The 22,298-nt window shown below is 52.0% G+C and overlaps 2 protein-coding genes across 3 annotated transcripts; one reads left to right on the top strand and one right to left on the bottom strand.

The window, feature by feature from the left end:
• Positions 1-4,007: 4,007 nt before the first annotated feature.
• TTC9C (tetratricopeptide repeat domain 9C) lies at positions 4,008-8,049 on the bottom strand. Of its 2 annotated transcripts, XM_075570055.1 has the most exons (5): positions 5,774-5,930; positions 5,362-5,426; positions 4,818-5,064; positions 4,541-4,723; positions 4,008-4,214 (listed from the first exon to the last, which is right to left on the bottom strand). In XM_075570055.1, exons 1-5 carry the CDS (start codon positions 5,913-5,915, stop codon positions 4,120-4,122), a joined length of 732 nt encoding a protein of 243 aa, XP_075426170.1. In that variant the 5' UTR covers positions 5,916-5,930; the 3' UTR covers positions 4,008-4,119. The 2 variants fall into 2 exon arrangements, with proteins under 2 accessions (XP_075426170.1, XP_075426171.1); XM_075570056.1 differs by lacking the exons at positions 5,362-5,426; positions 5,774-5,930 and adding an exon at positions 7,934-8,049.
• A 516-nt stretch (positions 8,050-8,565) lies between these two features.
• Positions 8,566-22,055, top strand: HNRNPUL2 (heterogeneous nuclear ribonucleoprotein U like 2). Its single transcript, XM_075570054.1, is given in 15 exon segments — positions 8,566-9,645; positions 9,896-10,028; positions 10,309-10,379; positions 12,190-12,329; positions 16,184-16,274; positions 16,371-16,483; positions 19,020-19,283; positions 19,431-19,553; positions 19,939-19,954; positions 19,957-20,066; positions 20,184-20,352; positions 20,910-21,098; positions 21,259-21,347; positions 21,528-21,620; positions 21,738-22,055. Coding segments are annotated over 15 exon segments (2,250 nt in total). The 5' UTR covers positions 8,566-9,053; the 3' UTR covers positions 21,795-22,055.
• Positions 22,056-22,298: the final 243 nt, after the last annotated feature.

Genomic DNA, 22,298 nt, shown 5'->3' with positions numbered 1-22,298 from the left:
AAAAAACTGTTTCCTTTTGTTGTAATGCTAATCTCATTGCCCCAGTCTATGTCTGGATAATTAAAATCCCCCATTATACAAACATGACCGAGTTTTGATGCCTTCTCCATTTGCAAAAGTATTTTAGCTTCCTCAATCTCACAGATATTTGGTGGTTTATAGCATATTCTCAGAAACATTTTCTTTATACTTTTACCTCCACTGCTAATTTCTATCTACAAAGTCTCTACATTTTCATCATTCCCTTCATAAACATCATCCCTTATAATAGGTTTTAGATCCGGTTTAACATATAAATATACTCCACCTCCCCTTCAATTTGTTCGATCCTTCCGAAAAAGGGAATAACCCTCTAAATTAACTGTCCAGTCATGAGTTTCATCCCACCATGTTTCAGTAATGCCTATGATATCATACTGCTCCCTGGCTGCTATTAATTCAAGCTCCCCCATTTTATCTGTCAGGCTTCTTGCATTAGCAAGCATGCATTTAAGTTTTTTTCAGCCTGTACTATTATCTTATCTGATCCTTCCTTTCTGCTCCCACTTGGTTTAGTCTTTAGAAGTTTTCTAGTATTATCTCTATTTACTATGGGTGTCTCACTGCTTGTCAAACTCGCACTTGCCCCCATTCTACCTCCATACCACCTTCTATCCTCCTCTATTCAATTTAGTTCATTATCTGTTTCATTCCCCTCCCCCCTCCATCCTAGTTTAAAATCTCGTCCAACCTTTTTAGCATTCTCCCCCTAGCACAGAAGATCCCTCTTCATTGTGGTGCAATCTGTCCCTAGAATATAGATGGCACCTCTCAGAAAAGGAGTCCCAGTGCTCTAAAAACCCAAACCCCTCTTTCCTGCACCACTTTCTTAGCCATGCATTAACCTCACCGATCTCTGACTGTCTCCCTGCGGTAGCGCATGGCACTGGTAGTATTTCAGAAAATACTACCTTGGAGGTCCTTGCCTTAAGCTTTTGGCCTAGATCCCTGTAATCATTTACTTTCTCTAACTTTGTCATTGATGCCATCGTATACCAAGACCGCCGTGTCAATCCCCGCCCCCCCCCCAACAATCCGTCTACCCGATCCGCAATGTGCCAAACCCGAGCACCCGGGAGACAACAAACTGTTCGGTTCATGCGGTCCTGGCAACAGATTGCCCTATCTACCTTCCTAATAATGGAGTCCCCTACCACCACAATCTTTCTTTCCATCTGAGCATCCTGAGTCCCCACTGTGCTGGATGAACTATTCCCCTGGCTGCTAGAGGAATTAGTCCCCCCCAGCCTTGCCATTTCTGCTCCGACATTCCCAATATCTTCACTCAACACGGCAAATCTATTGGGATGTCAGCTCAGAAACTACCTGCCTCTCCCTATTGCCCCTGCTTCCCCTTCTGTCACCCAGCTACCTACCTGCTCCTCACTAACAGCGCCACCATCTGCACCACTAGTCGAAGCAAGGGCCTGCTCAGTGAACTCTAAACCCCTTTCAAGATTGCCAATGTCCCTCAATATTGCAAGTTGCCTCTTCAGATCAGCAATCTCTGATTCTAAAGAGACCACCCGCTCACACCTCTCACAGCGGTATGCTCCTTGGAACAGCTGCTCCAAGTGCACATACATGTGGCAAGATGTGCATTGAGTGGCATTTTCAATCCTGCTCATTCTAGCAACTATGAAGTTTATAAATACTAACAGTAAACTGTACTTCAATAAACTATACCCTGTTTAACCGCTTCCTTGTTCAAACTGCACACACTTTAAACAACCAGCACTTCAAATCAACCACACAGATCAGTCAGTACACGCAACCTCCACTCCCCTTTTCCCTCACCTCCACTCCCTTTCTCCCTCACCTCCACTTCTCTCTAATCTCCACTCCATTTCTCCCTCACCTCCACTCCTCTCTAACCTCCACTCCTTGTCCCCCCCTCTTCCTTTCTACCCCCCCACCCTTTTCCTTTCTCCCCTACCCTCTTCCTTCACCCCCCCACATCCTCTTCCTTCCTCCACACCGCCCCCATCCTCCCACTCTCTTCCTTCCTCCCCCCTTCACCCCCTCTTCCTTCCTTCCCCCCCTACACCCCACTTCCTTCCCTACTTCCCCCTTCCTTCCTCCCCCCCTCTTCCTTCCTCCCCCCCCTCTTCCTTCCTTCCCCCTCCCACCCTCTTCCTTCCTCCCCCCCTCTTCCTTCCTTCCCCCTCCCACCCTCTTCCTTCCTTCCTTCCCCCTCCCACCCTCTTCCTTCCCTCCCCCACCCTCTTCCTTCCCCCCCACCCTCTTCCTTTCTTTGCCCCCACCCTCTTCCTTCCCTCCCCCCACCCTCTTCCTTCCTCCCCCCCACCCTCTTCCTTCCCCCCCCCCACTTCCTTCCTTTCCCCCCCACCCTCTTCTTTCCTTCCCCCCATCCTCTTCCTTCCTTCCCCCCACATCAATCTTCCTCCCCACCCCCTCCTTTTCCTTCCTCCCCACCCCCTCCTTTTCTTCCTCCCCACCCCTCTCCCTTTCCTTCCTTCCCACCCCCCCCTTTCCTTCCCTTCCCCCCCACCCCATGATCTTCCTCCCCCCCACACCCATCTTCCTTCCCCCCCACACCCATCTTCCTCCCCCCTTTCCTTCCTCCCCACCCCCCTCCCTTTCCTTCCTCCCCACCCCCCTCCCTTTCCTTCCTCCCCACCCCCTCCTTCCTTCCCACCCCTTCCTTCCTTCCCACCCCCCCTTTCCTTCCTTCCCACTCCCCCTTTCCTTCCTTCCCACCCCCCCTTTCCTTCCTTCCCACCCCCCCTTTCCTTCCTTCCCACCCCCTTTCCTTCCTTCCCACCCCCCTTTCCTTCCTTCCCACCCCCCCTTTCCTTCCTTCCCACCCCCCCTTTCCTTCCTTCCCACCCCCCCTTTCCTTCCTTCCCACCCCCCCTTTCCTTCCTTCCCACCCCCCCTTTCCTTCCTTCCCACCCCCCCTTTCCTTCCTTCCCACCCCCCCTTTCCTTCCTTCCCACCCCCCCTTTCCTTCCTTCCCACCCCCCCTTTCCTTCCTTCCCACCCCCCCTTTCCTTCCTTCCCACCCCCCCTTTCCTTCCTTCCCACCCCATGATCTTCCGTCCCTCCCCACCCCATGATCTTCCGCCTCCCCCCCACTCCATGATCTTCCGTCACCCCCCCACCCCATGATCTTCCGTCCCCCCCCGCCCCATGATCTTCCGTCCCCCCCGCCCCATGATCTTCCGTCCCCCCCGCCCCATGATCTTCCGTCCGTCCCCCCCACCCCATGATCTTCCGTCCGTCCCTTCCCACCCCGTAATATCCGTCCCTCCGCACCCCACCCCATGATCTTCCGTCCCTTCCCACCCCGTAATATCCGTCCCTCCCCACCCCATGATCTTCCGTCCCTTCCCACCCCGTAATATCCGTCCCTCCCCACCCCATGATCTTCCGTCCCTTCCCACCCCGTAATATCTGTCCCTCCCCACCCCATGATCTTCCGTCCCTTCCCACCCCGTAATATCCGTCCCACCCCACCCCATGATCTTACGTCCGTCCGTCCCCCTAATATCCGTCCCTCCCCACCCCACCCCATGATCTTCCGTCCGTCCCCCCCACCCCATGATCTTCCGTCCCCCTCCACACACATCTTCCTCCCCCCTTTCCTTCCTCCCCATCCCCTCCCTTTCCTTCCTCCCCATCCCCTCCCTTTCCTTCCTCCCCACCCCCTCCCTTTCCACCCCATGATCTTCCGTCCCTCCCCACCCCATCTTCCCCCCCCCCCCACACCCATCTTCCCCCCCCCCACACACCCATCTTCCCCCCCCCCACACACCCATCTTCCCCCCCCCACACACCCATCTTCCTCCCCTTTCCTTCCTCCCCACCCCCCTCCCTTTCCACCCCATGATCTTCCGTCCCTTCCCACCCCGTATTATCCGTCCCTCCCCACACCATGATCTTCCGTCCCTCCCCCCATTTCCAATAACATTTCTGACATTTTATTATATTAAATATTCAGCACATTGTAAGAAAAATACATTTATTGATCTCTTGACATGACGGGTGGGGAGTTCCGGCTGTGACTCCACCTACTCAAGGTGCCTTCAGGGGAAGTTACCCCATTGTGGGGGAGCACTATCCAAACATGCCCTGATATCTCTGCTTCTCCTCCTCCCTTGAAACACAGAGCGCGGAGTCTGTGAGCTGCAGATAATGTCTGATGTTTCCATCTGAGGGAGAAGAGACAGACTGAGCGAAAGCGGCGGGTGAGGGGAAGAGAGACAGAGCGCGCGAGGAGGGGGGGACAGAGAGAGGGGGACAGAGAGAGGGGGGACAGAGAGAGGGGGGGGAGAGAGAGGGGGGGGAGGGAGAGAGAGGGGGGGGGAGAGAGGGGGGAGGGAGAGAGGGGGGAGGGAGAGAGGGGGGAGAGGGAGGGGGGGAGAGAGAGGGGGAGAGGGAGGGGGGGAGAGAGAGGGGGAGAGAGAAGGGGGGGAGAGATGAGGGGGGAGAGAGGAGGAGGGGAGGGAGAGAAGACACTGAGGTTGGGACCTCTCACCTTTGGGCTTCTGGCGTGCAGCCTGTGAGAGATAGCTGTGCGCCTGGGAGTAATCTCGGAGGTGGTAACTGGAGACCCCGGCTCTGTATAAGGCCTTCACATTTAGAGGCTGGAGACTGAGAACCTGCAGGCTGTACTCATACACACGCTGATACCGGGGGGGTGGCGTGTGCAGTAGACATGCTGCAGGATACAGGACAGGGGTCAAGCGATGCTCAGGTAGGTTATATTGTTAGCCGGCGCTCCGTGGTCAGGACATATGGCTCCCCTCTCTTACCTGCCAGATTGTTATAGCAGTCAGCCTGCAGCTCCTGTAGGATCTCCTGTTGCTGCGCAGTGAGTGGGGTCCCCGGGAGCCGCAGGCCAGGGAGTGGGGAGGGCAGGCTGGGGTCCAGGCCACGGAGCTGCAGCAGAGCGCGGTGATACTGGCTGACAGCCTCCCGCACACGATGCTCTGCGTAGCAGGCGTTACCCTGAGACTTAAAGGAGCCCGCCTGTAGGAGGCGCCGATCGACTGCCCCGGCCTCGGTGGAGAACAGAGAGAGGATATTATAGATATTTTAGAGCATTTGGGGGGGAGAGAGCACGTTGGAGTGTGTGTGCATCTACACACACACAAACGTGAGGATGAGGGCATTCAATGTATGACAAGCAAATTGGGCACTATTACGGAACACAACTCGGTGAGCTGTGTATATGCACAGAACAAAAACGGTCATTGCGATCCTTCAAATAGCAAACGCAAGTAATATTTATTATATCCTCCCATGGATTCAACGTCCATTTTTTGCAGAAGATTTCTCCTTCCCCAATATTCTCACCCAAACTTTCCGCCTGTATCTCCGTCTGCCTTTCTGCCATTTCCACCTGGATGTCCTCACACTTCCTACAAATTAACCCAGCAAAGACTGAGTTTTTCTAGTTTCCTCCTTAATCCCCACCATCTCCTTTCCCCCCTCCCCTTCTGCTTGCAACCGGAGTCATCTTTGACCCTTCCCTCTTCTTCGCCCAACACATCACCTCCGTCACTACCACCTATCCAACACAAGAAACATTTGTCCAGCCATTTCTCTCTCTTCGGCCAAACTTCTCATGCACTCCCACATCTTCAGAGGCAAGAGAGAAAAGCGGAGCTGTGCAACATGAACCAAGGAGGAGGCTGGACAATGGAAGCCGTCAAAAAAAGATTTATTGAGAAGACCACATCCCCGCAGTCGCTGACGCGTTTCGTACCCGTCAGTACTTTGTCAGTGAGTGACTTGGGGTAGACCCAGGGAACCTTAAGTAGCTGCTGCTGAAAAAAACTAAATTTTAATAAAATGACTCCAGGTGCAGGATACACCTGAACAGAAGAATAACTGGTTACATTTAGCATATTAAGCAGCTATTTGCATCAACCCTTGGACAATCATCTCCCTACACACCTTACTGTCCTCTGCGCTCCCCAACTGCCACAATCCTCACTCCCCCCAGCCCCATGTGTCTCCTCTCACTTCCGATCATTTGCATTTCTCCCCCCAACCACTGGAACAAGCTCCTGCCACATCCAGTCTGCCCCCTCCCAAACTATCTTCAGAACACAACTCAAAACTCTCCTCCAGCACATTCCATGATCCCCATTCACCCCCTACTCCATCCCCTCCCATGATCTCCCCTACCCTCCCCCCTTCCTAAATTCTCTATAAAAGCCTCCAAAGTCACCCACCTCACTGATCCAATACCTCCACTTTCAGACCCATCACCATTCCACCGACAAGACTAAATCCAGAGACCTGACGCCAACACACCAAGCAAGTTTTACTAACTAAATGTACAGTGCCCTGGATAAGGGCAATATATAAATTGTGTGAGATAGATTATATATATATATATATATATATATATATATATATATATATATATATATATATATATATATAGTGTGTGTGTGTGTGGGAACATGGTTCCCTATAGGCTTAAGCTTGCTGCATGGTCACAGCTTTGAGCACAGCCAGGGTTAAGGTGCATACCCAGAAAACCACCCACAGACAGCTGTTTCGACCTTAATGGGTCTCATCAGTGTGGGGTTGATTAACTGGGTATAAATGTTTTTTGAAGCAAAAAGTGGCACTGTGTGCTCATTTGCATGTCATTTCCCAGAATCCCTTGCTGCAGTGGAAGTGCTGTGTGCTGGGTGATAATGGGGAAAGGCAGGGTTGCAGACATGCCTAAGACATGCAGATGAGCATACAGTTGTATTTACATTTATATATATAGCAGTAACCTAGGTAGCTTGGATAATAATGGTAAATGGTATAACCAAAGCTAACAAAGGTATAATATAAGAGACCCTAAGGATGCTAAGATGTACAGAGGATGTACAGATGGGTTTTTTTGTTTATAGATATTACAAATTACAGCAGTCATTTATTTATTTTGTGGCATGTGTTTAGGTATGTTTAAGTTATTTTATCTTGGCATTACTAATAAAATCCATTTGTCTATTTTCACTATATATTTTTTGAGTGCTCCTTTTTGACTCGCTTTCTCTCTTTTTGTGTTTATATATATATATATATATATATATATATATATATATATATATATATATATATATATATATATATAAAACAAGAATATGTATATATAACAAGTGTGTGGATTTCAGGCAAAAGGTGACACATTGTGTGCTCATTTGCATGTCATTTCCCAGAATCCCTTGCTGCAGTGGAAGCACTGTATGCTAGGTGATAATGGTTAAAAGGCGGGGTTGCAGACCTGTCTAAGGCTACGCTTATAGTGCCAGCAACGTCGCGTCAAAACAAGTGCATTGTCACCGTTGCGTGCACTTATAGTAAGCGCGGCAGAGCGACAGTTTGGTCGCGATCACTGGAAGTCATCTAAATTTGATTTTTCCAGCGACCGCAGCCTGACGTCACTGTCACGCTTATAGTGCTGGCCACGGGCGCGTCAATAAAAAATGCATTGTCGCCGGCGCTTATAGTGCACGCGACGGTGCGACAATGCTACCGAAAATTTGGTAGTCAATGATATTTTATTTTTTCGGCGACGGTCTCCCCTTGCGGTCGATCAGGAGCTTCTCCGTGCCTCTGCCCTCCCCAATTTCCTGACGTCACTGGCCTTGTAGCCAGCGACATCGACTAAATTTGAAATGCAACTTTCGCAATGGCGACGGGTGATGTCATCGGTCGCGTCGCCATCACTGTAAGCGCAGCCTTAGACATGTGAATGTGCTCGCAAGTGATATTCTTTATTGGAGGTTTTTTGTCGCCTTTCTCACCCACCATAAAGGTGTGTGTGGTGTGTGTGTTGTGTGTTGTGTGTTGTGTGTTGTGTGTTGTGTGTTGTGTGTTGTGTGTGTGTGTGTGTGTGTGTGTGTGTGTGTGGTGTTACCTGGTCAGCCATAGCTCACAGCCCCATGCTGCCTCCGGGTCACAGGCCACACCCACCTCCCTACAGATTGAACTGAGCCCCTCACGGACCGCGTCATGTGACCAGTCCTTCAATAACTTTATTGACACATACAAAAGAGATACAAACACAACAATACGAGCTGTACTCGAGTAACTGGCAAATATAACCGCCCCAAACACAAGATCCTGCGGTGAAGACCGTGATGTGTTACAGCAACTTAATAGAACCGTTTCATTATCGTGATAATATAATGCAAGATGATAATAACAATGATGTGATGATATAGTAATGTCACATTAATCACTATGATCATATATAGGAATCACAATACTAATAACCGCACAGATTGAGATATTTCTGCTTACTCGGCGGGCAATAAAGCTTGTTGAAAAAAAAATAGATTACATCATCCCTCTCCCCCAATCAAAAAGCGTACGTCACTGTTTAGTCACGTTAAAAAAAAGGCGGGAACTCTGGACGGGCTCATCATGTGACCTCAGGGAACCAATCACGACAAAGGAGTGAGCGCGAGCCACTGCGCGCCCACTACAGACTCTATCCCACGGCAGCCAATCAGGGCGCACGAAGTAAGCCTGGCCACTCAGGATCCGCGACGTCAAGGTGGGCGGGGCTAGGGCGTGAGCAGTGGAACGCAGGTAACGGCTGCTTCACGTGCGGAGGGCGGGAGACATAGCGACGGGTTTGCGTGCGGAACTGGAGCGAGCCAGCCACCGACCAACCCAACCACCCACCCGCGGAGACTGCACCGGAGCCAGGCGGACAGAGAGGCCGCGCGTGCGCGGAGATTACAAGGGCGGCCGCTGTACGGGACCCACTTCCGTTTGTAGCATCAGCTTCCGGTGAAAACCGAGGGTGGCTGGAAACGTGTAAGGAACTCCACAGCAGCACTAGCTTGTTGAGTGGGGAGTCAGGACTAACTTCCAGGTGTTTTTAAAACTTCCTGTCTTGGGGGTACACTTCCTGTCTTGGGGTGTACACTTCCGTCCAGTTTGAGTACACTTCCGGTCCCCCCTATCTCTGCATTTCCGCCCCATCTCGTCCACGGTCTTTCTATCTTCCCGCTCCGCCGGACCTCAGGATGAGCGGCCTGGACCCGCAGCGGATGAAGGTGACGGAGCTTCGGGCTGAGCTGCAGCGGAGGGGGCTGGAGAGCCGGGGACTGAAAGCCGACCTGTGCGACAGACTGCAGGAGGCGCTCGACTCCGAACTCTTGGGAGACGAGGAGAGGGTAGGAGGTGCTCAAGGGGGAGCCGAGGAGGAGGGAGGGGAAGACCTGGAGCTGGGTGATGATGATGAAGAAGAGGAGGAGGAGGATGATCTGCCCCCCGGTGGGCAAGGGGAGGATGCTATGCCCCCCAAAGCGCTGGAAGAGGCGGATCTGCCCCCTGAGGGGGTGAAAAAGGAAGATCGGCTCCCTGAAGATAAGAAACTGCCCACGAAGGCGGCATCAGATGAGAATCTGGCCGCAGAGGTGGCATCAGTGGAAGATGTACCTGCAAAGGTGGCATTAGATGCTCCATTAGCCCCTGCAGCGGTTAAACAGGATGAAGGGAAGGAAGCTGTTGCAGAACCCGGTGGGAGCAGCGAGCCACTGAATGGAGCAACACAGAAAAGAAACTGGGGAGACATGGTGGAGGAAGAGGAGGAGCAAGGGGGAGAGATGGCAGCAGGTAACTATATACAGGGAAGTATGTCTTTATATAGCACTGCTGCTTTACTTGGCACTTTACAAGTGATACAATACAGTATATGAGATAATAGTTCAATAGGTGCAACAAATAAGATCAGACAATTGGAAAGGAAATCACTACCCCGGAGACATGACAATCTAAGTGTGTATCCAGGAAAGGGTCTGCGAGCTACGCGTGTATACATAATGCTCCTTCTCTGTCTGACCGCATCTGTCATTTGCAACTGTAGAGGGTGATTTGAAGGCGGAGTCGTCCAAAGCGGAGAGCTCAGAGGCTCCGTGCCAGGGAGTAAAGAGGCTGCGGGAGGAGGAGGAGCGGGGACGCACCTACCATGAATTCAAGGAAGAGGCGTATTACAGCCGGTGAGAGGGGGGAATCACAACCTCACAGGTCTCTTCTTCACTCATACCTCCCTTCTTTGCGCAAGCCTAAATACACCGTGCCATTGCTGCTGTTTTCCTGCAATCACAATGTCCTAGTGCAATTGTGCAGCACATGTTTCTAGGAATGTGGAGAGTTGCTTTTATTTAGTTACAATTTTCCCCAAACCTTCAGCATTTCACAGTGAGGTGATGAGGACAGAGATTATGACTGGAGCTCTTAACGAGATGCGACTAATCCTTTCAATGTTTTCCTTGTTAGATCCAAGTCTCCCTTCCCTCCTGAAGAGGCAGAGGAGGAAGTGGAAGAGTGCGCGGTGTGTCTGGATACCTGTAAGTACCTCTCTTACTGCACACCAAATATCCTAACATCCAGCGCCCCCTCCCACTCTTGTGATGTTGATGATAATAATAATGAGGACATATCAGGATTCTGGTTTAAATATGCAATCCCAGACAGCTTGGAAAAAATAACAGCCGGTTAGAAACAATAACAATGTAATTGGTTTCAAACTCAATTTTAACTGTGTTTAAAATAAAAAAAATGTGCCCACTTTTGTTTCTCAGGAAATTTAGCACAAATTTCATTTCTGCCGGGGCCTCTGAATAGAGCAGTGCTGGTCAATCGGGTTTTATTTACCCTTATCCCACATTGTCCTAATAAGAGGTGAAGGGGGGCTTCGCCCATGCAAACTCTTGTTGAACACCATGAGATTAATAAACACACAGATACCCAACAAGCTCTTAGAAACCTTAAACATTACCACATAATATATATGTATAGAAGTGTCCAAAGGAGTGCTAGTGGGCGTGGCTAAATGTATACAACAAAAAATAAACAAAGATGCCCAAAGCTACTTCAAATATGACAAAAATACACAGTGCAATACCTATATATTCTCTTGAAAAGGGGTCATTTAGTTTAACCCTTTGGCCAAAGCATCTTAAGCCTGCTGCCACTTTAAAGGCATGACCGTTAGCAGGTCCTAACACTCCCTGAGTTAAAATTCTTATTTACCTGTATAATTACAGGAAGAATGATCAGCATTGGATCTGTCGTAACCCAGCAAAATGAAACTGACCTGACATCTTGGAATGTGGGGAGGGGCAAGCTTAAACCTGGGGGGGGGGGGCACTACCCTCCCAAAAGCATCTGAGACCAGCTGCACATAGTTAATAAACACACATCCCCAACAAGCTCTCCTCCCAAATCTCAACTTGCCCTTTTTCACAATCGAACTTTAATGATTTGATCATACTTGGGTGTCAGATTTTAATGCAAAAAAAGGTGTAAATCACCCAGATGTGTCCCCTTATCCAGGTCACTACCATTAGTGCACTTTGGTCCTAGGAGGGACTGACCCCTTAACATGTCATTGTGTCCTTACAAGACATGCTATTCAAATGCATGCATAGTGTATATTTAAGAGGTGAAGACCTTTTAGGACATTTCAATAATTGGTAGCTGCCAAAAATGGTGTGTTGGGAGTGTGAAAAAAATAGTGACATTCTGGTATAAAGGGAATAAAATGTTTTATAAGAGTGACATTCGTACACTTTAGAACAGGAATGCTCAACTCCAGTCCTCAAGGAACCCCCACAGGTCAGGTTTTCAGGATATCCCTGCATCAGAACAGGTAGCTTAATCAGAGGCTGTCTTTGACTGACTTTGAGCCATCTGTGCTGAAGCAGGGATATCCTAAAAACTAGATATTGGGGGAGTGGAGGGGGGGTGCCTTGAGGACTGGAGTTGGGCACCCCTGCCTTAGGTTGAGTCCATGGTGACTTAGCCCGTGCGGAGGCGCGCGGAGGCTGAGGGAAAGCGGGTGCTTTCCCTGGCCTTGGTTAGCGCGCCGTCGGGGGGCGGGCCAGTGACGTCACGGAGCTGATTCGCCCTCATTGGGCGAACCGCTCACGTGACCGGCCCTGCACTCCCGTGAGCGCGCAAATTTAAAATTTTCCTACGACCTACGCTTCCGCACGCTTGCGTAAGCGTAAGCGAGCCCCTGCTAAAGCCGCTCTCATTGCGGCTGCAGGGGCTCACTGGTAAGTGAAAGCGCGCCTCAGCACGGGCGCTGACCATGCCCGAGGCCTTAGAATACAGAGCATCTCTGACCTATTTCTCTCCCCTCTCTTCTCACAGCCACCTGCGACCTACAGTTTAAGATGGATAAGGATCGTTTCGGGGGGCGCCCCCTCTTCTCAGACAAGTTCCCCTCCCTTTGGTCGGGGTCCCGCGCCACCCATGGAGCCACCAAGGGGAAGGTCTGCTTTGAGATCAAGGTGAGATCCCAACCTACCTCTTTCCCTTCTACTTGAACCCTTTCCTCCTTAATCGCTCAACTTCAACCCCCCCCCCCTTCCTCCCCCCCGCACCCTAAAGGCCCGTTCTGAAATGATCTCCATGTTACGCACTTTCATGCAGATTCAAAACGTCTTATGATGTTTCCTGCATGCGTTCTATTTTAATCTTGATTTGCAAAGGCCAGAAACCTGCAGTAGTGCCCACATGGTGCATTCACACGGCTGTCTTCCAGCTAGATGACTACAGGTCTTATCCTGATCTTCTCTGATAAGGTTTTTGGACCAGTGGATGGGGCCAATACAGCAGGGGAATTCAAACATGCATGGGATCGACACACGGTTATCCTAAATACGAAAGGAAACCCAGGACCAAAAAGGGTCTGAGGTTTTACAGCAGAGATGATGGGTTCTTATCTTCCGTCACCTGTTTCTGTGACGTTATTTATCTGCCATGTAACATTTTACATAACCTTTTCAGCGCCCCTGTTGACATACCAGGTATATCGTGGGCAATTGCTTGGGGGATTTATTAGGGTCAGATCGGGCACTTCCATTTCTTGTGGCATGGGTCTGATCACATGACGCAGAAGTGAGGGGGTTTCTGGGACTGAATTAAATTCAAACAATTTAAGGCATAAAATGGTTTCAAAATCAGTGAGCAGAAGCACACTGGCATTATTAATAATGTTCGTGAGTTTATCATTACTATTGGATAAACTTCAACTCTTCTCCATTTTTGTTTTTTCTGTGTAGTGGACACGCTGGTAAAGTTTCTCTTTATCTGAGTGAATGAGCTGTTCGCCCCATGTAACCATTAAGGCGTTGCATATTATGCACTTAACTAAAATTTGCTTCTTGTGAAGACAGAAGATAATTTTTATTTTTTAAACCTTTATTAATAAATAAAGCGAGCAAATGGTGTAAAAACAGACTATATTCTACAGTGACGAGAGGAAAGCTTTACAAATGATAAATAATCGTGGGGAGAGTGGAGATGTCTGCAAGGTTGTCATTCTCCCTTTCTCCCTCAGGCAGCACAGAGCTGTTTTCCATGCAGACTACAAAGGATTTTATCAGACAAATGTCTTGTCTTAAGCTTCTCAGATAAGGTTATTTGAGGTGTAATAAGGTCACTTAAGTGAGAGGAGGTAAGCAGCCATATTAATTTAGTTTTTTTGCTAATTTATTAAGAATAATCTACAGTTGGTAAAATGAGTGAGCAGGGGGAAAAAAATCTAGAGGTGAGGGAATAATAATAAAATCCCCACATGCAGGGAAACTGCAGCTTTAAGCCTTTTGTGAAAGAGCTGAGCTGTGTAAGGTGTATATATTTCTGTACTGTGTCTCTCTGTGCCTGCGTGGGAATGCCGGTCTCTCTGTGCCTGCGTGGGAATGCCTGTCTCTCTGTGCCTGCGTGGGAATGCCTGTCTCTCTGTGCCTGCGTGGGAATGCCTGTCTCTCTGTGCTTGTGTGGGAATGCCTGTCTCTCTGTGCCTGCGTGGGAATGCCTGTCTCTCTCTGTGCCTGCGTGGGAATGCCTGGCTCTCTGTGCCTGCGTGGGAATGCCTGGCTCTGTGAATGCCTGTCTCTCTGTGCCTGCGTGGGAATGCCTGTCTCTCTGTGCCTGCGTGGGAATGCCTGTCTCTCTGTGCCTGCGTGGAAATGCCTGTCTCTCTGTGCCTGCGTGGAAATGCCTGTCTCTCTGTGCCTGCGTGGGAATGCCTGTCTCTGTGCCTGCGTGGGAATGCCTGTCTCTCTCTCTGTGCCTGCGTGGGAATGCCTGTCTCTCTGTGCCTGCGTGGGAATGCCTCTCTCTCTGTGCCTGCGTGGGAATGCCTGTCTCTCTGTGCTTGTGTGGGAATGCCTGTCTCTCTGTGCCTGCGTGGGAATGCCTGTCTCTCTCTGTGCCTGCGTGGGAATGCCTGTCTCTGTGCCTGCGTGGGAATGCCTGTCTCTCTCTCTGTGCCTGCGTGGGAATGCCTGTCTCTCTGTGCCTGCGTGGGAATGCCTGTCTCTCTGTGCCTGCGTGGGAATGCCTGTCTCTCTGTGCTTGTGTGGGAATGCCTGTCTCTCTGTGCCTGCGTGGGAATGCCTGTCTCTCTCTGTGCCTGCGTGGGAATGCCTGGCTCTCTGTGCCTGCGTGGGAATGCCTGGCTCTGTGAATGCCTGTCTCTCTGTGCCTGCGTGGGAATGCCTGTCTCTCTGTGCCTGCGTGGGAATGCCTGTCTCTCTGTGCCTGCGTGGAAATGCCTGTCTCTCTGTGCCTGCGTGGAAATGCCTGTCTCTCTGTGCCTGCGTGGGAATGCCTGTCTCTGTGCCTGCGTGGGAATGCCTGTCTCTCTCTCTGTGCCTGCGTGGGAATGCCTGTCTCTCTGTGCCTGCGTGGGAATGCCTCTCTCTCTCTCTCTCTCTCTCTCTCTCTCTCTCTGTGCCTGCGTGGGAATGCCTGTCTCTCTCTCTGTGCCTGCGTGGGAATGCCTGTCTCTCTGTGCCTGCGTGGGAATGCCTGTCTCTCTCTCTCTGTGCCTGCGTGGGAATGCCTGTCTCTCTCCCTGTGCCTGCGTGGGAATGCCTGTCTCTCTCTCTGTGCCTGCGTGGGAATGCCTGTCTCTCTCTCTCTGTGCCTGCGTGGGAATGCCTGTCTCTCTCTCTCTGTGCCTGCGTGGGAATGCCTGTCTCTCTCTCTGTGCCTGCGTGGGAATGCCTGTCTCTCTCCCTGTGCCTGCGTGGGAATGCCTGTCTCTCTCTCTGTGCCTGCGTGGGAATGCCTGTCTCTCTCTCTCTGTGCCTGCGTGGGAATGCCTGTCTCTCTCTCTGTGCCTGCGTGGGAATGCCTGTCTCTCTCTGTGCCTGCGTGGGAATGCCTGTCTCTCTCTCTGTGCCTGCGTGGGAATGCCTGTCTCTCTCTCTGTGCCTGCGTGGGAATACCTGTCTCTCTCTCTGTGCCTGCGTGGGAATGCCTGTCTCTCTCTCTGTGCCTGCGTGGGAATGCCTGTCTCTCTCTCTGTGCCTGCGTGGGAATGCCTGTCTCTCTCTCTGTGTCTGCGTGGGAATGCCTGTCTCTCTCTCTGTGCCTGCGTGGGAATGCTTGTATGCCTCTCTCTCTCTGTGCCTGTCTCTCTCTCTGTGCCTGCATGGGAGTGCCTGTCTCTCTCTCTCTCTCTGTGCCTGCGTGGGAGTGCCTGTCTGTCTCTCTCTCTCTCTGTGCCTGCGTGGGAGTGCCTGTCTCTCTCTCTCTCTCTCTCTCTCTCTCTCTCTCTCCCTCTCTCCCTCTCTCCCTCTCTCCCTCTCTCCCTCTCTCTCCCTCTCCCTCCCTGCGTGGGAATGCCTGTCTCTCTCTCTGTGCCTGCGTGGGAGTGCCTGTCTGTCTCTCTCTCTCTGTGCCTGCGTGGGAGTGCCTGTCTGTCTCTCTCTCTCTGTGCCTGCGTGGGAGTGCCTGTCTGTCTCTCTCTCTCTGTGCCTGCGTGGGAGTGCCTGTCTGTCTCTCTCTCTCTGTGCCTGCGTGGGAGTGCCTGTCTGTCTCTCTCTCTCTGTGCCTGCGTGGGAGTGCCTGTCTGTCTCTCTCTCTCTGTGCCTGCGTGGGAGTGCCTGTCTGTCTCTCTCTCTCTGTGCCTGCGTGGGAGTGCCTGTCTGTCTCTCTCTCTCTGTGCCTGCGTGGGAGTGCCTGTCTGTCTCTCTCTCTCTGTGCCTGCGTGGGAGTGCCTGTCTGTCTCTCTCTCTCTGTGCCTGCGTGGGAGTGCCTGTCTGTCTCTCTCTCTGTGCCTGCGTGAGAGTGCCTGTCTGTCATGGGACACCTGCTGGTGACACATGTGACTGTGCCCCTCTCTCTGCAGGTGACAGAGATCCTGCCCCTGAAGGAAGGCAGCACGGAGCTCCCCCTCCTGCGTGTGGGCTGGTCTGTTGACCAATCGGCTCCTCAGCTAGGTAATAACCCTGGGGTGGGGGGGTAACATCACTACCCTGTTGTGCCTGCTCACTCCTCCCCAGTATCCCCTCCTTCATACAATCTCTGTCCCCCAGGTGAGGATGACCTGTCCTTCGCTTATGACGGCCGAGGCTTGAAGGTCACCAACGCGCATTTTGAGGAGTACGGAGAGGCGTTTGGGGAGAGTGATGTGATTGGCTGCTTTGCTGTAAGTCCTGCCCCCTGTGGACTGTCTTCGCTTGGGGAGAGTAAATGTTCTTTAATGAGGCAGCTGTGATCAGTTTACTTATTAACAACTTCTCAGTATAATTGGCTCCTAGAAAGATTCAGTCGGTCTTGCAAGATTGTATCTCGTGATAACTGAATCTCTTTTCTCCGGGAACACTGAATTCAACTACATCTGTTTATCTGACTAACGAGTGCTTTCTAAATCATTGCAAACAGAAGACTTATGAGAAAACCGTAATTGAGGGTCACTTAGTTAAATTATTTGGCCAGGGCATTTGTAAGCTTGCAGACCATGCCAGTGTGCCATTTTTTCTGCAAGTCCTAACACTATCTCTGCAAACATTCTCTTTGCCTCTGTAATAGAGGAAGATGGCTTAATAGACAGGTCATTCACAGCTGCATGTCGGGACTTGCTATGTAAAGATGGGCAGGGCGAGAACAGGGAGGAGGGGTCACAGACCTCCAAACAAATGTTTACCAATTCAAGTCTACACACAACCCCTCTGTTTGCTCCTACGAGGGACTGACCCCTTACACACGCCACTGCCTTTAGTACACTTTGCTCCTAGGAGGGACTGACCCCTTACACGTTCCACTGCCATTAGTACACTTTGCTCCTAGGAGGGACTGACCCCTTACACACGCCACTGCCATTAGTACACACTGCTCCTAGGAGGGACTGACCCCTCACACATGCCACTGCCTTTAGTACACTTTGCTCCTAGGAGGGACTGACCCCTTACACATGCCACTGCCTTTAGTACACACTTCTCCTAGGAGGGACTGACCCCTTACACATGCCACTGCCTTTAGTACACACTTCTCCTAGGAGGGACTGACCCCTTACACATGCCACTGCATTTAGTACACACTGCTCCTAGGAGGGACTGACCCCTTACACATGCCACTGCCTTTAGTACACTTTGCTCGTAGGAGGGACTGACCCCTTACACATGCCACTGCATTTAGTACACACTGCTCCTAGGAGGGACTGACCCCTTACACATGCCACTGCATTTAGTACACACTGCTCCTAGGAGGGACTGACCCCTTACACATGCCACTGCCTTTAGTACACTTTGCTCGTAGGAGGGACTGACCCCGTACACATGCCACTGCATTTAGTACACACTGCTCCTAGGAGGGACTGACCCCTTACACATGCCACTGCATTTAGTACACACTGCTCCTAGGAGGGACTGACCCCTTACACATGCCACTGCCTTTAGTACACTTTGCTCGTAGGAGGGACTGACCCCTTACACATGCCACTGCATTTAGTACACACTGCTCCTAGGAGGGACTGACCCCTTACACATGCCACTGCATTTAGTACACACTGCTCCTAGGAGGGACTGACCCCTCACACACGCCACTGCCTTTAGTACACTTTGCTCGTAGGAGGGACTGACCCCTTACACATGTCACTGCCTTTAGTACACACTGATCCTAGGAGGGACTGACCCCTTACACGTGTCACTGCCTTTAGTACACACTGATCCTAGGAGGGACTGACCCCTTACACATGTCACTGCCTTTAGTACACTTTGCTCCCAGTAGGGACTGACACCTTATTAAAGAAACAATTGAAGCCGTTTTTAACATGTTTGTAGTAGGGGGTCTCCGAAGCCGAACTTCATTAATCTCAGCTCCAGGGACCCCCAGCTTCCGGAAGGGCTGCGGCAACCTGTTACCTGCACACAACGAGATTACTTGCCCCTCTAACGTGATATCTCAGGTGCATTTTGGAAGACCGTAGCCACAGGCATTGATGGCTTCATACTGAGACTTGTTACTTACATTCCCGCAGTTCTGCTAGCAGCAGGAGATGCGTTGGTTTCGCTGGCTGGAATCTGGTTTAGGTGCAACTGCAGATTAAGACCGATTTTCACCTAAGTACCTTTTGCTTGGTAGAGTTGGAGCAAACCCTCCCAATGGAGTGCCCCACTCCAGTCCTCAATACCCCCCAACAGGCCAGGTTTTAAAGATATTCCTGCTTCAGCACAGGTGGCTGTCAATGACTGAGCCATGGATTGAGCCATCTGTGCTGAAGCAGGAATATCCGTAAAACCTGACCTGTTGGTGGCCCTTGAGGACTGGAGTTGGCCATCTCTGTCATGCTTAAAACCGCTTTCTTTCTCCCGCCAAGAACTTCAATGCTTTTTATAAGTGCGACAAAGATGTCACCTGCTCCATGGTAAGGTAGAGTCAGACTCCATCCACTATTTTCTGTTCTGTGGCAAATGATCTGCTACTCTGAATTTAGCCACGCGAGTATCTGCATTTTATCTTCTCCAGGAAGAACTTCAGCTCCTAATTTTAGTTTTTCTTGTAAGGCTGAAGTTGCTTTTCTAGGGCTGTTTGCAGAGTAACAACCGTTCCATCCAGTCCCCTCTCCTAGATGTCTCTTGGTGTGTTATTTTGGGTCAAAGGTCAAGGCAGTGACCTTTTCTGCCGGCGGCCATATTTGTGATCTCGCTCATGTGTCCACGTCCATGCTTTCTTCTCTTTGGCAGGATCTGGAGGGGGAGTCGGTGGAGCTCTCTTTCTCCAAGAACGGGTCCCCCATGAGTGTTGCATTCCTCTTGGAGAAGGGGACCCTGGGGGGCCGCGCCCTTCTCCCTCACGTGCTGTGCAAAGGCTGCGCTTTCCAGGTTAATTTTGGGCAGAGGGAGGAGCCGTGGCATCCTACCCCCGAGGGGTTTACCTACCTGAAGGAGGTGGAGACGGAGGACTTGGCAATAACGCAGGCAGCACCCAAAACCAGGGAGGAGTGCGAGGTACAGAGGGATAGGGGGGATGTATACAGGATCTTACGCTCTCTAATACAGATATGAGAAGAGGGGATATATACATAGCAGTGTGTTAATGAGTGTTTATCCCCCTCGTTCCTCCGTCATTCTCTCTCCTCTCTCTTTGGCTCTCAGGTGTTGCTAATGGTTGGTCTCCCGGGGGCCGGTAAAACTACTTGGGCTCGAAAACACAGCGAGGAGAACCCAGAAAAGCGTTATCAACATCTGAGTACAGACATGCTGCTGCAGCAGCTGAAGGTGAGCAGGACGGGGTGGGGTGGGATGGGGGGGGGGGGAAATGTGAAGGGAGAGGAGGGGGGGAAATGTGAAGGGAGATGGAGGGGGGGGGATGCGAAGGGAGATGGAGGGGGGGGGGGATGCGAAGGGAGATGGAGGGGGGGGGATGCGAAGGGAGATGGAGGGGGGGGGGATGCGAAGGGAGATGGAGGGGGGGGGATGCGAAGGGAGATGGAGGGGGGGTGCGAAGGGAGAGGAGGTGGGGAAATGTGAAGGGAGATGGAGGGGGGGATGCGAAGGGAGAGGGGGGGAAATGTGAAGGGAGAGGAGGGGGGGGAGGTGCGAAGGGAGATGGAGGGGGGAAGGTTTGCTTTGCACACAGTAATGCTGCCACTGCTCTCTGCAGACAGCTGGGCTGGAAACCTGCAGGACAACCCCAAGACCAGAGACAGCCTCACCCAGCAAGCAACGCAGTGCCTGATCCGACTGGTGCCACTGGCTGCCCGCAGGAAAGGGAACTACATACTGGATCAGGTGAGGGGGGGGATAGTCAGGATGGGATGGAGTGGAGACATGGTACCTACTCATGCAGGACTCTGAATGTAACCACACTCTTCCCCCCCCCCCCCCCCCTGCTCGCCTCTCCCTCAGTGCACAGTGTACAACTCGGCCCAGCGCAGGAAGATGCACTGCTTCAAAGGCTTCAGTCGGAAGGCCGTGCTGGTGGTTCCCAGCGAGGAGGAGTGGAAGAGGAGGGTGGAGAAACGCAAGGACAGCGAGGAGGAGATTATTCCTGAATCTGTTCTCTTGGAGATGAAAGGTACGAGCTCCGTGATCTCTGAGGCAGCACTACAGGAGGGAGATGGAGACTAATAATATCATTCTAATAATAAAAGGGGTGATACTTTTGGGTTTGTTTTAAAAAAAAAAAACTTTCTCGCCTGCTTTCCCCCCCCCCCTTTTTCTTGTCTGCTTTTTCCCCCCTCTTTCTCGCCTGCTTTTTCCCCCCTCTTTCTCGCCTGCTTCCCCCCCTCTTTCTCGCCTGCATCCCCCCCTCTTTCTCGCCTGCTTTCCCCCCCCCTCTTTCTCGCCTGCTTTTCCCCCCCCCCCCCTTCTTTCTCGCCTGCTTTCCCCCCCCTTCTTTCTCGCCTGCTTTCCCCCCCCCCTTCTTTCTCGCCTGCTTTCCCCCCCCCCCCCCTCTTTCTCGCCTGCTTTCCCCCCCCCCTCTTTCTCGCCTGCTTCCCCCCCCCCCCCTCTTTCTCGCCTGCTTCCCCCCCCCCCCTCTTTCTCGCCTGCTTTCCCCCCCCCCCCCCCCTCTTTCTCGCCTGCTTTTTCTCCCCTTTTTTTTTCAAACCCGCTTTCTTCCTCCTTTCGCAGCCAACTTCTCTGTCCCTAAGCAGGGCGAGTACCTGGACGAGGTTCTGTACCCGGAGCTGGGGCAGGAGGAAGCAGAGTCGCTGGTTTCTGAGGCCAAGAAGGAGGCGCGACAGATTCTACCGGCCCTGGACAAGAGGTTGAACAAGCGCACCCGCGGGAAGAGGGCCCGGGGAGGCTACCCTGTGACAGGTGAGAGAGGGAGGGCGGCTGTTCAACCAACAACACCAAGCCGGAAAGAAGGGATGCTACCCCCGGCTGAAGCCACCTGGGAGAGGGAGTAGACATGTGGAGAATGAGTGGGATAGCTGTATATTTGTCTCCCTCTCTGACACTTTCTCTTCGTCCCCAGCCGGCTTCCAGCCGCGTGTGTACATGCAGCCTCCGCGGCAACAGCTGTATCGACAGCAGCAGTACTGGAGCACCCCGAGGAGCAGGGGGTGAGTACAGGGCAGGGGGAGGTTGCGTGTATCGGGCAAATGGGGGCATGGGGTGTTTGGAAGAGGGGGAGCGCAGAAGTAGTGTGTGTGTGTGTGTATAGCATGGGGTCTATGTTCCTGATGTGGGGCAGTTGGTGATATCTCTGCCACTCACTGATATTCACCCCTACTCCTCTCTCAGGGTTATCAGAATTACTACCAGAGTTACCCGGCTCAGCAGGAAAGATACTACGGCCAGCAATATCCGAACTACTACAGGCAGCAGAGCAGAGGGGTGAGTGAGGGGGCGTAGCAGTCGGGTGCTTTGTGTGGGGCAGGGGGGGGGAGGACATGGGGCAATAGAGGCAGGTCTAGCTCTAGACTGATGTATTTTCTCCCTTTGCTGTGGCAGGGTTACCAGGACAGAGCGCAGTACTGGAATTACTACGGTTACCAAGGATACCGGTGAATGTTGGCGTGACGACCTGAGAGGGGGGGTGGGGGCCTGATTGTATATTTCTTTTGTATGTTTACGTTTAAAAATCGACTTCTCTCCTTTGCGGGGGAGAAGCTGCAGAGCGTCAGAGGTCGAATCCCGTGGACCCGCGGCCTGCCCTGCAGAGCGTCTCTCAGCCCCCAGCTGGAGTTTTACTCTGTCATTTTTGCTTCCGTCTCTTTATCCGCCAGAATTTTTTTGTTTTTTATGCCAAAAGAAATTTATAAAAAAAAAAAAAAAAAATGTGGTCTCTGCCTCCGCGCCTCTCTGCCTCCGCGCCTCTCTGCCTCTCTGCCTCCGCGCCTCTCTGCCTCCGCGCCTCTCTGCCCTGTTCTTGCGCCTTGCCCCCGCCTCGTTCTTGCGCCTTGCCCCCGCCTCGTTCTTGCGCCTTGCCCCCGCCTCGTTCTTGCGCCTTGCCCCCGCCTCGTTCTTGCGCCTTGCCCCCGCCTCGTTCTTGCGCCTTTCCCCCGCCTCGTT

Source organism: Ascaphus truei, chromosome 14 (genome assembly GCF_040206685.1).
Source record: "Ascaphus truei isolate aAscTru1 chromosome 14, aAscTru1.hap1, whole genome shotgun sequence".
Classification (NCBI taxonomy): domain Eukaryota; kingdom Metazoa; phylum Chordata; class Amphibia; order Anura; family Ascaphidae; genus Ascaphus; species Ascaphus truei.
The sequence above is the reverse complement of the archived record's forward strand: the minus strand, read 5'-3'. Positions and strand labels throughout refer to the sequence as shown.